This window comes from Photinus pyralis, unplaced genomic scaffold (genome assembly GCF_008802855.1).
Source record: "Photinus pyralis isolate 1611_PpyrPB1 unplaced genomic scaffold, Ppyr1.3 Ppyr1.4_LG5, whole genome shotgun sequence".
NCBI classification, from domain to species: domain Eukaryota; kingdom Metazoa; phylum Arthropoda; class Insecta; order Coleoptera; family Lampyridae; genus Photinus; species Photinus pyralis.
The window spans coordinates 32,434,121-32,447,869 of record NW_022170596.1 but is presented as its reverse complement, the minus strand read 5'-3'; the positions used below and the strand labels follow the sequence as shown (position 1 = coordinate 32,447,869).

The following is a 13,749-nucleotide window of genomic DNA, read 5'->3' as shown; positions in this document are numbered from 1 at the left end:
CGCTCTACATTCATGCTAAAAACCGAAAGCCACAGCATACCGCTACGAAAACAGTTGCTGAATTTCTAAAGATCAGCAGTAATGAATTCAAATGTCCCTTCCTGTTTCGGGGGTGATGGGGATACGCTGTAGTATACAAAATCATAATCATAATCCTAAATTCCCAGTTATGAAAAAAACAAACAATTTTACAACCAAATATATACTAAATAAACAAAAATATCTCGATATATTGGACGTGGAAAACTTTTCCAGGCAGTTTGTCCAGAAAGCTTCCTATCGCGCAGTTCATCGTGTCTGAGTCAGTCACTTAAAAATTACAATGAAGTGCAATTAGCTGACTTGGAAAGCTGCAAGTTAAACATCTTCACCTCCCTTTTAAAGTAATCAATAGTCTTCTGCAGCCCTACGATTAGGGAAACTTTAGGTTCCCATTTCAAACACCTCCTAGCTCTCGTGATGTCCGGTTTACGTTTTCGTGGATCGTCCTGGGGTTCTTCTACGTGGTCTATTTGGCTACCCCCGCCAACTAATTGTCTAATAATGGATGCGAATTCTGCAAATTTAACTTGGTTAATAACGTAGAAGTGCACGTGGGTTACCCGCCATTTATTGTAAATTCAATAGGATTTCCTATATTAACGGGTGAACTGTAACTTGATTCCATTAGGGCTATTAATCCCTCGACCAAATCCGAAACGTACATAAACGATCTTGTTTGGTTTCCGGTACCATACACCTGAAACGGAGGCGGTAAGTTATTGTCGAGGAAATTGGCATTGCACCGTGAGACTTCGCTCTTGCAACGCCTGAACGATGAAGTTTGAGGCGACTCGTCCGTCATTTATATGCATTCTAGGACCGAATGTGTTAAATATTCGCGCAATTCGAATGTTTAGGTTGTTCCGTTGTGAGTACACGTGAGCTAAACTTTCGGCGGCCCTTTTACCTTCATTGTAACACGCCCTTGGCCCTAAATATTTTCGTTTTAACTAGGCGAGTGGGAAGTTCGCTTACCGATGGGATTAACATTTCCCCAATACGTTTCTGACTGGGGGTGTTCTTCGGGATCGCCATAGACTTCCGAGGTACTAGCCAATAGTATCGTTGCATTTACTCTTTGCGCTAGTTCTACAAGAAGGTTGATAGGACTAGATTAGTACAATGAGATAGGTACCAAGCATGTTTATCGTTCCCAATGTATTGACCTTAATAGTTTTCACGGAATCCTGCATGTAGTGCGGTGGACTAGCTGGACAGGCCAAGTGGTAGATCTGATCGACCTCGACGAACAGCGGATTTATGACGTCGTGACGTATCAGGTCAAAGTTTTCATGCCCAATCCAATGAGCAATGTTTTGTTTTCTGCCGGTAAAGAAGTTGTCCACTACTATTACTTCGTGACCTTGTAGCATTAATGCGTCCACTAGATGAGAGCCAACGAATCCCGCACCGCCAGTTACCTGCGTTAAAAGATGTTCCCAATACGGCAACGGCGCAAAAGTGAGTCACATACCAGTATGCGCTTCTTCCTTAAATAATTTAGGCGTGGTACGTCTGCGTACTTCTTTGGGATTTGCATATCCAGTTCCTCCAACTTTTCTTCGATTTCTGAAATGCGACGTAAGGCAATTTCCAACTCTGCCTTTAAAAGGCAAGTACTCTCGGAGGAGCAGTCATAATCTTCCGTACTATTCGTTGACATTGTCGAAGCCAAAGATAGACAATCACCTAAGCAACTAAACTTGATATTTCTCTTACAAAATCTTTATTTTAATTCCTTGTTAATTGGCGGAAAACCACAAATTTGATATTTTTACCGGCGGTGTTTGATAAATTGGTATCGTTCAATAATGTATTAGAAATTGTGGTTGAGTAGGCGCAGTTTTCTAGTAAAAATTTACAGTTGTTATAAGAATTGCTTTAACACTTCCTGGAGCATACGTGCCGTTATTCTAATTTCCAAACACGCCCAGTTTCCCAACTAAAATTTGCTCTCAGCTTATGGAAGTTCTTAATATTGTGGTGACCTACGCGACAAGTGATACGCAATGTAACTTCACTTATCTTTTAATTATCAATTATGGTTGGAAAAGGTTCCTTTACTTTTACCAATTAAAATCTGCCAGAAATGATAACACTATAAAAATTGCGACCATAGCAACTAAACAATCAGAGGCGTAGGCTACGATACTAAATTCATATGGCTTCAGTATTCCTTATGTCAAGGTACATCTTTGTTGAAAATGGATTAATTACTCCTGAGAGAAAAGTACATCAGCTTTGATGCGGGTTGAATCACGTAATGTGCGATTTTACTTCGTACGAATAATAACTGTTCTATTTTTAGTTTCCGAATTTGTAAAACACAACTCATATGCCGCTACCATGTGGCAATGCTACGACCCGAGCACGGTGTCACGTATTTACTAATGCGAATTAAACAATGCACTTATTGCTATGAACCTCCTTAGCGCCGGTCCCAATTATTATATTTAAGTCCCCGCATTTTAAACGCGCTTCGTTTCCACAATCAATTTAAAAAGTGAGATTTTTGTATGAAGCAGTACAACAAAATTCTAACGGCCCAGTGGGCTCACGTTACAGGTTGTTGCGACATGCGTATTCTTGGTATTGGTAGCGGAGAAAATGGAGAAAGGGGTTGTAAAAGCAGAGAAAGATTTTTACGGGCTCAAAATATGTGTTAGCACTTAAAAATTATCACAGGGTTGTGAAGAATTATTGATGTTGTTGGTGGAAAGAGTGAAAAAAGGGGACCCTATAAAAATAGGCGCTCAGAGGATTTAAACTTGATGGAAAATTATTAGTGTTAACGGTAGCTCTTAATTTGGATTTATTTTTTCGAATGTCATAGATATAGGTAAATTTGAAATTTTTGAAATTTTAAGAGTTTGAGAAGTTAGGGCCCCAAATAACTTTTGTTTCATAGGAATTTTCATCGGGAGACGTTAAAGGACAATTTGTAAGCAATTAAAGTCTTGGTTTGCATGTATTTTGATTATGGACCCATTAAAATTGAATTTAGTATAAAAAAATCAGTTGTTCATTTAAACGTAGATCGTTCAGATTTAAATTTGCCTAAAGTTGCTCCCGATATTTTCATCAGGTTCTTCTCTAATTACTTCTAGGTTACTTCGAGCTTCTTATAATTTCCTTTCAAGTACATCTCAAGCCCTCCTTAATTCTTCTCAAGTTCCTTTCTTGTTCAATTCATTTTTTCTTCAAGTTCTCCATTTAATGCACTCACGCGATCGTCGTAGAAGAGGCCTATTTAGATTAGGTTTGGTAGACATTTCGTAAAACGCTGTTGGTCAATACTCATATTTCCTTTCTTAAAGAACAGTTGACTAATTAATTTCGTGCATCATCCATAAATAGTGTAATGTATCTTATAAACCGTTTCGTGCACTCGCTAAATATATTGTGAGCCTACAATAAATCTTTATCGTTGAAATTTGCACCCATTGCTATAGCTAATTATTTAGTGCTGTACGATAGGACTTAATCCTTCATGTGCCCAACTTCATTTCGGTCAACAAACATGACCCTCCTGATTAAAACATACACTTTGGCCTCTTAATGTATAATACATAATTCACTACATCATTTATGCTCAAATTTTAGGTCTAAACTTAAGTAAATTGCCTCTGTATTTTCAAATTTTGCTATTTTTACATTGAATAATGGTCGGTACTCTAGTGGTAGTATTGTTATTTATTTTTAAATGGACAGGGTTAGGCCAACATTATTTTGAACACCTTCAATTTTCTCAGTAGCGCATATAATTTGAATCGGATTTGACACCGGTATCATACTCCATTGGTACTGGATAGGAAAGCTTAATCAAAACTTCTCATGTGCATATTTGATACGTTTCTTTCATTAATCCGAATGTGTATCTAGTATGGCTGATTTCGTGCAGAATTAGAGCTCAATATTCGTTTGATGTATGATGTGAACGGTCATTTTTACTCTCGCTGGACATTTATACGTATTGCTTTGAAGTTTGTGAATCGCAAAGTGTGACGTATTACATTTATCCCTTGCGAAAGTGATGAATTACTAAAATACAGACCTTTTCTTGCAATTCCAAATCAATATTGTTCGGTATTTCGAGGTACGTTTTTACAATGCATCCCTTATAGTCATTAGTGCATAGCTTAAGGCGGGGGTTAAGTCGCTTGAAATTGCGAAATTTGTATAACATGCTGGATGATCTGTGCTGTAACTCTACCGTCTACCTCTACCGTGCAATTCCTACTGATGCTCTAGCAAGAGCAGAGCAAAGAGTCAATTATAACCATTGCCTTAGGAGGTATTGTAATGATTCTCTGGTTCATAATATTACACCTTTCCACATAAGCTATATCTTGTTCCTTTTTGTACTTTATAACATCTAATTTTATTAATTGAGGGTAGGTACTTAATTTCATGTAAACTATTGGAATTTGCTCTTGGGCAGTTATCGATAAGAGGGTGTGTTTCTGAAAGTATTAACTGATAATAAGTTTTAATTTCAAATGTTGTTCCCGCACCTTGGTTCAAAGTTGACCTTTTCAGTCTTTAAATGCAAATAATATGCACGTACCCAATCTCGCTGAAGAACTCCGAAAAAAATAGTAACCTACGGTTCCTATATGTCTTAATTTACTTTGGGAGGGTTGTACTAATCTGGAAGCGAAATCGAAAGATGCCTTAATTATCGTCACGCAGCTCGAAACGATACTTTCCCCCTAAATTCGGAAGAGCAATAAGCATCGGATCTTTTCGACGACGTTTATTACGTTATATCATTAATTTCGTGCTTCGCGTCGAAAATTCGCATGAAGTCAAAAGGATATCGCATATTGTACATGTATATAGTATATAGAACCTTTCTCAAGTTTTAACGGGTCGGGTTCGCCTTTAATATGGATGAGAAACTTTGTTTAAAATATTGACCGAAGTTAGCAGAATGAAATTGCTTTAATGTTTGACTTTCTAAACGAATTCCCCTGTTTAAATTTCCAATAATCGAAGTGGGCCGCGTGTACCTTAACTAATACGTTATTTGTCGGCAATCTTTTACAAATTTCGTTATTAAAAACTTTACTTCATCATCCGGTCTTAACGGTAATCGAATATTGCTTACAGTTTATCATTAACGACAGAAGAATGTCAACGGCGTTCTTCTCCATTATTTCCTATCATTCCTTTCCTTTATAGGGAATGACAGGTTGTAACCTAATATAGAAAAAAGCGGGTTAAGTACGCCGAAATACGTTCCTTCCCCTATTTATTTATACACTTCCACTGACAATATTAACCAAAGCTCGTTGTTATCCATCTCCTTTTTGTGTAAATAATAACACGAGAGGTTTAACAAATGATAAGTTCGCCTGACATTATTGTCAAAGCCCATACACGTGTATACCGCACAAATTAGATTCTCTCCATTACTGTAATCGTTATTTCCATGGCACCCGACATTGAGAATCCGTCCCAATTTAGGAATATTGAGCAGCAGCATCTTTTCATACAGTTATTGCACACTACATATACGCATAATAGAAGAAATTATTCATGATACACTTCAAAAGATTATCGCGAGATGAAGCGCGCCTTATGCAATTGCGAGATAAGCGATTGTTATTTAAATGTAATAGTTGTTTGGAAAAACGAACGGAAATTACTGAACTCAAAGATTTAATTGGCAGCTTGCGGAAGGAAATTGAAGAATTAAAAAATCGTTATACTGCTCCAGATACATTCCAATCCCTTGCGGAAAAGGAAGAATTTATTTCTGAGATTGCCGATCGCCAGCGCCGTGAATCAAACATCATCGTCTTCAATATCCCAGAAAGTACTGCCCTTAATGTTGAAACTGCCTTAACGGAAGATGCCAATAAAATTAAAACTACGTTTGAGCAAATTGCAAATGTTAACACTGCTAACATAAATGTGTTCAGATTGGGCCGAAGTAGGATTGAGGGTAAAATACGACCAATTAAAGTAGTCCTACAATCCTCTTATGATGCCAGAACTATTTTAAAGAACAAATATAAACTCAAGAATAACGCTGAGCGTATAGCAATTAGCGCCGACTTAACTCCGTCCCAACGGAAGTATCTAGATGTGGTGAGATCTGAGCTTTCCAGCAGACTACAAAAAGGTGAAAAGGATCTGACAATTCGGTATGTACAGGGTATCCCTAAAATTGTTAGTCAAAAAAACTAAGGGAAAGGGTGAATAGTGTTAATACGGCGTCTTTTAATCAATCTTTGCGTAGACTCAACCCTCAATTAAAACTTTATTTTCAAAATGTTCGTGGTGTTAGAAGTAAAATTGATAGCTTTTTTACCTATTCTCAAGACTGCGATTATGATCTTATTTGCCTGGTTGAAACAGCACTGAGTGCAGACATAATGAATAGTGAACTCTTTTCTAATCAGTTTCAGATATTCAGATGTGACAGAAGATTTGAATTAGTAAATAAAAAGTGGGGTGGTGGTGTCCTAATCTCAGTGAAATCTAATTTTTTGTGTGAACAAATTGACATGTCCTCAATAACAAACTCAATACATGCTGTTGATATCCTAGGGATTAAAATTACCCATAATAACACTGTCTTATACGTCATTCTACTGTATATACCCCCTACTACAACGTTTAGCGATTATGAACTGGTACTTAACCTTTTAGAGCAGCAAGGATATTGTGCGAACAATATCATATTGTTAGGAGACTTCAATATACCGCATTTTAACAATTTTCATGTTGAGGATAATAAGTCAACAATATTGCAAAACTTCATTGAATTTTTTGGTCTTAAGCAATACAATAATGTTGAAAATATTCAAAATCGCTTACTTGATTTAGTTATAAGCAATACTACCTGTTCTGTTTCACATGATGTAAATCCCATTGTAAGTGAGGATCGATATCATCCTGCCTTGGAAATACTAATTGAACAAAAGATAGACAAGAGACCTTCACAGTTCATCGTTAATAGTACAAGCAGGCGCTACAATTTCAAAAACGCAGATTTTATCAACTTGTATGAAGATCTTCTGAAGATTGACTGGAGCGTCTTACACCATTTATCCGACCCTGATGCAGCCTGCGAAACATTTTACTCTATTATCTATTCGTTATTTGATTTGTATGTACCTATTTCGACACATAAATCGTCTAATTATCCTAAATGGTTTACACCGGATATAAAATTGAATATTAAACTTAAATTTAAGTATCTACGTAAATATAAAAAACATCTTCTCCATATGGACCTAATTGAATATAATCGTCTTAGAAAATTAATCAAAAAACAAATTAAAGTTGCTTATAATATTTACATGTTAAAAGTGGAGAGTTCGGTTACCAGTAATCCAAAATATTTTTGGAACTTTATTCGGTCCAAACGTGGTTACTCTAGAATTCCGGGTAAAGTGAAGTACCTGCACAATGAAGTTACGGATCCACAATCGATTGTAAACATTTTTGCCGAATATTTCAGTAGTGTTTATAAGCCTACAAGCCCCTCAGATGTATCCCAATACTATACACATAAATATGTACCTAATATTAGGGTTAAGGATATCACAAATGATGAAGTTATACGGGCTATAAGAAGTTTAAAGGACACGTCCACAGCTGGTTGTGACCATATTCCGGCCTTTTTAATTAGAGACTGTGGTAGTGTGTTTTCGGAACCTCTTGTGTATATATTCAATGCATCACTTAATAGCAACAAATTTCCTTCTATCTGGAAGTTTGCTAATATTTGCCCTATATTGAAAAGTGGCGATCCCAGTGATGTAATGAACTATAGGCCGATAAGTATATTAAATAACTTCGCCAAGGTGTATGAGAAAGTGTTATACGGTAGAATTTATCCATCTGTGATAAGATTTATCTCTCCAGCTCAACATGGGTTCATGAAGCACAGATCCACGGCCACTAACCTGACCTGCATTACCCAATTTATAGAGACTGTACTTGACAATCGTGGGTAGGTAGATTGTATCTACACTGATTTTGCCAAGGCTTTTGATTCAATTGCTCATGACATTATCTTAGCAAAATTAGATAACTTTGGTTTTGATGTTTCTTTACAACTTCTGTTTAAGAGCTATTTGCAAAATCGATACCAACAGATAACTTATAACAATTTCGTTTCGTCTTATATAACTGCCACTTCTGGAGTACCTCAGGGGTCCAATTTGGGACCTCTCTTATTTTTAATTTTTATTAATGATTTGCCGGAAAAAATTACTAATTGTGGTAGTTTACTGTTTGCTGACGATTTTAAAATCTTTTCTACTATTGCAACTATACACGACTGTGTGCACCTTCAACGTCAACTGGACATTCTTAGTGAGTGGTGTGATTTAAATAGGTTACCATTAAACATCAATAAATGTACAGTAGTCACCTACTCCCGTAGGGTCACGCCCATTGACTTTGAATACAACATTAATACTGCTACACTGGTTAAAACAAATAGTATTAAGGATTTAGGTGTAACCTTCGATGCTGGTCTTACATTTTCAAAACACATTCATAATACCGCTAAACAAGCCTTCTCGACCCTTGGTTTTATTTTAAGAAATTGTAAATCTTTCACCAATATTACAACGTTGAAGACCTTATACTATTCTTTAGTTCGCTCGAGACTGGAATATTGTGCTATAGTGTGGAATCCCATTGTAAAATACCAGAAAGATAAGCTTGAATATGTACAACGCAAATTCTTAAAATCTTTAGTTTATAGAATTGATCATCAATATCCCCCACGAGGTTATAGCCAACAACGTTTGCTTTCACGTTTTTTCCTTAAATCCCTAGAACGCAGACGTTGTGAAATTTGTATCTCTTTTTTGTACAATTTATTACATAATTTAATTGATTGTCCTTATTTACTTTCACTTATAAACTTTCATGTACCATCTCGTTCTTCGAGAAATATTGTAACATTTTATCAATCTACTCCCCATACTAATATGTTAATTAAATCGCCTTTATACCATACCATTAGAATTTTTAATAGTTTATCGAAACATAGTGATATTCATCATAGTCCTCTATGCGACGTCCTAGCAGAAATTGGTATTTGATTTTGCTTAGAATGTTATTTAGTAATTTCCATTATTATTATTATTATTGTATAATTTTTTTGTTTTTTCTTACGTGTATCTTTGATATTTTATGTCATTTACTTCTAACAATTTTGTACACCACTTTAATTTTGATTAAATTGTCCTGTAATTGGATTTTGTAATCTGTAGGGCAATAAATTATTATTATCGGTGTTTCTTGTGAGAACTCAGGTCTAGCCTGGTTAACTAATCGCACGGATTAAAATCAAGTAACGATTAGTGTCTGTGTCTGTGTCTGGTGAAGTTATGTAGGGTCATTAAAAAAAAAAATAAAAAATAAAAAAAAAATAAAAAAAAAAATAAAAAATAAAATAAAAAAATCACACACGTACATTGGACATCTAGGGATAATGTAATTCGTACTTACCAACATACCTATTGATGGGCACAATAGCCAACGCTATCAGGAAAGAGGAAAACAAAACAAAAAAAATCATTATAATTCCTGTAATTTTATTAAATGGAGTTTATTGTGTAAGTGTTTCTTTGGCTTTGTTGCGTTTGGGTTGAATACGAGTGGGTTGTGATAACGTGGTGTGTTTCTGTGAAGAAGGAGTTTTGTGTTTTTTAATTGTATTTATGGTGTTTCTTTGTTCCTGAGGTCGTATTTGTGAGGTTGCTTGGGTTTTTGGTGGAGATATTGCAGTATTTTGTGAGCCTGTGTTAAGGTTTTTGCGTTTCGGTTGTATACGAGTGGGTTGTTTCTGAGAAGAAGGAGTATTGTGTTTTTTAACTGTGCTACGGCGTGTAACTTTATTGGATGGACCTGTCTTTGTAGTACATGTTGCGTTACTTGTGTTTATGGTGTTTCTTTGTTCTTGAGGTTGTATTTGTGAGGTTGCTTGGGTTATTGGAGATATTACAGTATTTTGTGAGCTAGTAGTGCTGTATAGGTTTCTGCGTTTGGGTTGAATACGAGTGGGTTGTGATAACGTGGTGTGCTTCGGTGAAGAAGGAGTTATGTGTTTTTTAATTGTGCTAGGGCGTGTAACTTTATTGGGTGGACATGTCTTTGTAGTGCATGTTGCGTCACTTGTATTTATGATGTTTCTTTGTTCTTGAGGTTGTATTTGTGAAGTTGCTTGGGTTTTAGGTGGAGATATTTTAGTATGTTGTGAGCCTGTAGTTCTGTTAAGGTTTTTGCGTTGCGGTTGAATACGAGTGGGTTGTGAAAATGTGGTGTGTTTCTGTGAAGAAGGAGTTATTATTATTATTATAAAAGCTTGCGTAGAAAATTGTCTTTTTTATTTGGAATTAAACCCACGTGCTTTGCTTGTTACAAACTAATAGTTCACAACGTTTCTTCGCTCTGGGAACTTTTTATTTGTATTTGTAATACTGATTACATTAGTTTAAAGGAATCGGTCACCTTGCTACATTATACTGTGCTGTCTTAAAAACTTAGGTTTATTGTCGCTATATAAGCCAATTGAATAGTGTTCAGTCTTAGTCTTAGTCGAAAGTGATAAATAGTGAAACTAACCATTTACAGATGAAACAAATTTGGTCAACATCAATCAATCAAATAAGTTGAGAAAAATAATGGCACATATAACACAGACCACGCAATAAGCGATCGAATAAGCAAATTACATTTAAATAAAGTTTTAATTGCTGTAACTTAAATAATCCTTATCGTCCGATCAAAATTCAACAAACACTAACAGTTAATGCAAGAACCAAACGGATGAGGCCTTAATTACAATTAATTATAGTATAGGCCCTTTGATGATCCCTTTAACCTATAACTTGAAGACCTTAGCGAAAGCAGCGACAAACGCTCGATAATCATAGCACTCCCGACTTAACTTCTTCGTAAACAAGAAAACTCGCTTTCACTTTTATCACGACGTAAAGAAAACATTTAAACTACTTTAAACAAATACAACGCAAATAAATCCAATTTTTTTAATACGCAATTTAAATTTGCAATTGCCAAAATAAAATAAACAAAATTTAAACAAAATCAAACATCAAATTAAATAATAACATCGTCCTCGAATTGATTTGCATTCAATCCCAATTTATAACTACATTTAATGTCATAAAATTATTGAAATTAGATATACAGGGTGTCCCATCATCACAGTAGGTGCTGAAGCCTACAAAACGTCTGCATGGCGTTGTTTAGAATGTTTAAAAGATGTTGTCGGTCTCTTTGCCAACTTCAATTTTTTATATAGCAACATCTAAGAGGAAAAAGATTTCTAATTCTTGAGATCTCAAAAATCTAGAGTTTTAAGAAGATTCTCTAGAAAGTTTGCAATAGTGAATACCATTCAATGCCTAGAAAGGCCAGTTCAGGTTTTAGCGCTTGCGACTTAAAGGGAAAATGTGGAAAAGGGGTGGATTAGTTGGCTGTGTCTCTCTGGCTTCATTGAGGCAACTCCACCTCGGCAAACGGTTGGATCTATTTTCTTTGATATGGTTCTGGTATCTTGGATATAACACGTCAATCAATTCGTATTTAACAATTTGTCTTTCTTTAAAATGTAAACAGCTTTGGTTGTCTTTATAAATTGTAAATAAATATCTACAGGGTGTCACAATTCAGTATGAAAAAATGGTCGTGTGTGAGTTACGCCGCCAGGTACCAGAGTTTGCGATTATGCTTTAATCATTTCGTCAGCATAGGGGGATGTATAAATACGACTTTGCTGATTTTGCAACCAAAATTTCTTTCACGACATGGCGCACCTCCAAAAATTCTTGTCTTCGTCTCCTCCACCACCTAATTTTATTGCATACTTAATTGTTACACTAGGTACTTTTAATGGTGCCATTAATGATTTATAAATATAGGGTGTTTTTTTGATAAACCAGAACTAATGAAACAGGCCAAATTGCACCAGAAACATTTGCAAAGCTTCCAAGCGTTAATGAAAAACCTAATTCAGCAAAAAAAGATACTTTATTTCCTCTTAATACCATGACCATATGATTCACTTGTCACTTGTCTGACATATACTGTCGTATGTGAATACATTTGTTTCTATGGAAATTAACTGTTCGATAAATTAAACTGAAAGACCATTCCTTTGGGATGTCTTTTCATATAAACTGACAGATAACTTCTATGGAAACGATTATTTTTTTATGAAAGTTACCTGTTAGACAAATGTAAGTATCAGCCTCTAACTATCAGCCTATAAGGACCCCTTTACATCTGAGACTTTTAAAACTGAAATGGTGAGTGTTGGAAATCCTTCAAACTTTGGAGGATTACGCATTTTAAGGGAAGTTTAAAAAATGTCTAATTCAAAAATTCTACATATAACTTCGCATATAACCATAGTATTATATTATGATAATAACCATAGTGAATTTACACTATGAAATTTAAATGTAGGAATACACGTTTTGAAGCACCAGGTATCCAAGACAAACAAAATCCCAAAAATATAGGTCTGCCTTCGGTCTGTCTGTGGTTTTTTGGCTGTCTCTACGTCTGGCGGTGTGTCTGTCTGTAGCTGTACTCTCATTCCCGGCTGAACCGATTGGACCCAAATTTGGTACACGTAGACGTAGAAGGAATAGCTGAAAATCTGTTGGTCAGAATCACACATATGAAAGTGTGTTAAAGTAACAAAAAACTGTCAATCTTTCTAGGAATTATCATTTTTCAGTCGATCTGAAGTAAGATTTTATGAATGTTAGAGACTATACTTTGTCTTAATAATAATAATAATAATAATAATATGTGAGTGTGTGAATATTTATTTTATTTTTATTTTAATTTTATTTTTAATTTTATTTTTATTTTTCTTTAGAACCCTACATAACTTCACCAGACACAGACACAGACACTAATCGTTACTTGATTTTAATCCGTGCGATTAGTTAACCAGGCTAGACCTGAGTTCTCACAAGAAACACCGACAATAATAATAATAATGACCTTTATTCACATATTATATACAAAAGTAACAACACAAAAAAATGAAAAATAAGGCATAACGATATATCAAATATATAATAGTGAAAGGGTGAAGTAATTGGTCTGCTCTTCCACTTTACCCCAATATACACTGAGTGATGTTTCTCTTAAATAAAACGGTATACCTGCGTTTGTTAAAGAAATGTGAAAATGAAACTATAACAATGTAGAAAAAACACAATAAAAAAAACTTAAAGAGTTAAAAGAACTGGTTAACATTGGATTTGACTTCTATAAAGTAAATGTCGCATTTGTTTCTTTGTTATATTATGTTTTGGCAGTTTATCTATTGTATCTCTTAATATAATCAAAGTGTCGTGATTTTTCACCACCCTACCAGTTCTTCAGGCCTGCCTTCAGTAGTTATCATTTTTCACTCGATTTAAAACAAGTCGACTTTCGGCCAAAATTTTGGAGGCAATACTATTTTTTGCTATGGTTTGTCCACTGTACCCCTTAATACTATGCGATCAAAAAATTTGACTTGAATTTCCGAAGGCGGCTCGACCGCCACTCATCTTTTATCTTTATTTACTGAAAATAATATCGTTCAAATGATGCTCGTTATGGGCGGTACAATTATCCAGACGTTTTTCAAAAACATTGATCCTCAATATTCGTCCGTAATTCGTCGAGTGTACACCCTCTGTTTCA

General features: G+C 35.2%; 1 protein-coding gene across 1 annotated transcript; it reads right to left on the bottom strand.

Moving 5' to 3' along the window:
• Positions 1 to 224: 224 nt before the first annotated feature.
• Positions 225 to 1,731, bottom strand: LOC116172139 (UDP-glucuronic acid decarboxylase 1-like). The gene is made up of 6 exons (XM_031489285.1): positions 1,517 to 1,731; positions 1,178 to 1,463; positions 1,018 to 1,131; positions 786 to 973; positions 607 to 739; positions 225 to 556 (listed from the first exon to the last, which is right to left on the bottom strand). The coding sequence occupies exons 1-6, from the start codon at positions 1,703 to 1,705 to the stop codon at positions 318 to 320; spliced, it is 1,149 nt and encodes a 382-aa protein (XP_031345145.1). The 5' UTR covers positions 1,706 to 1,731; the 3' UTR covers positions 225 to 317.
• Between the last annotated feature and the right edge of the window lie 12,018 nt (positions 1,732 to 13,749).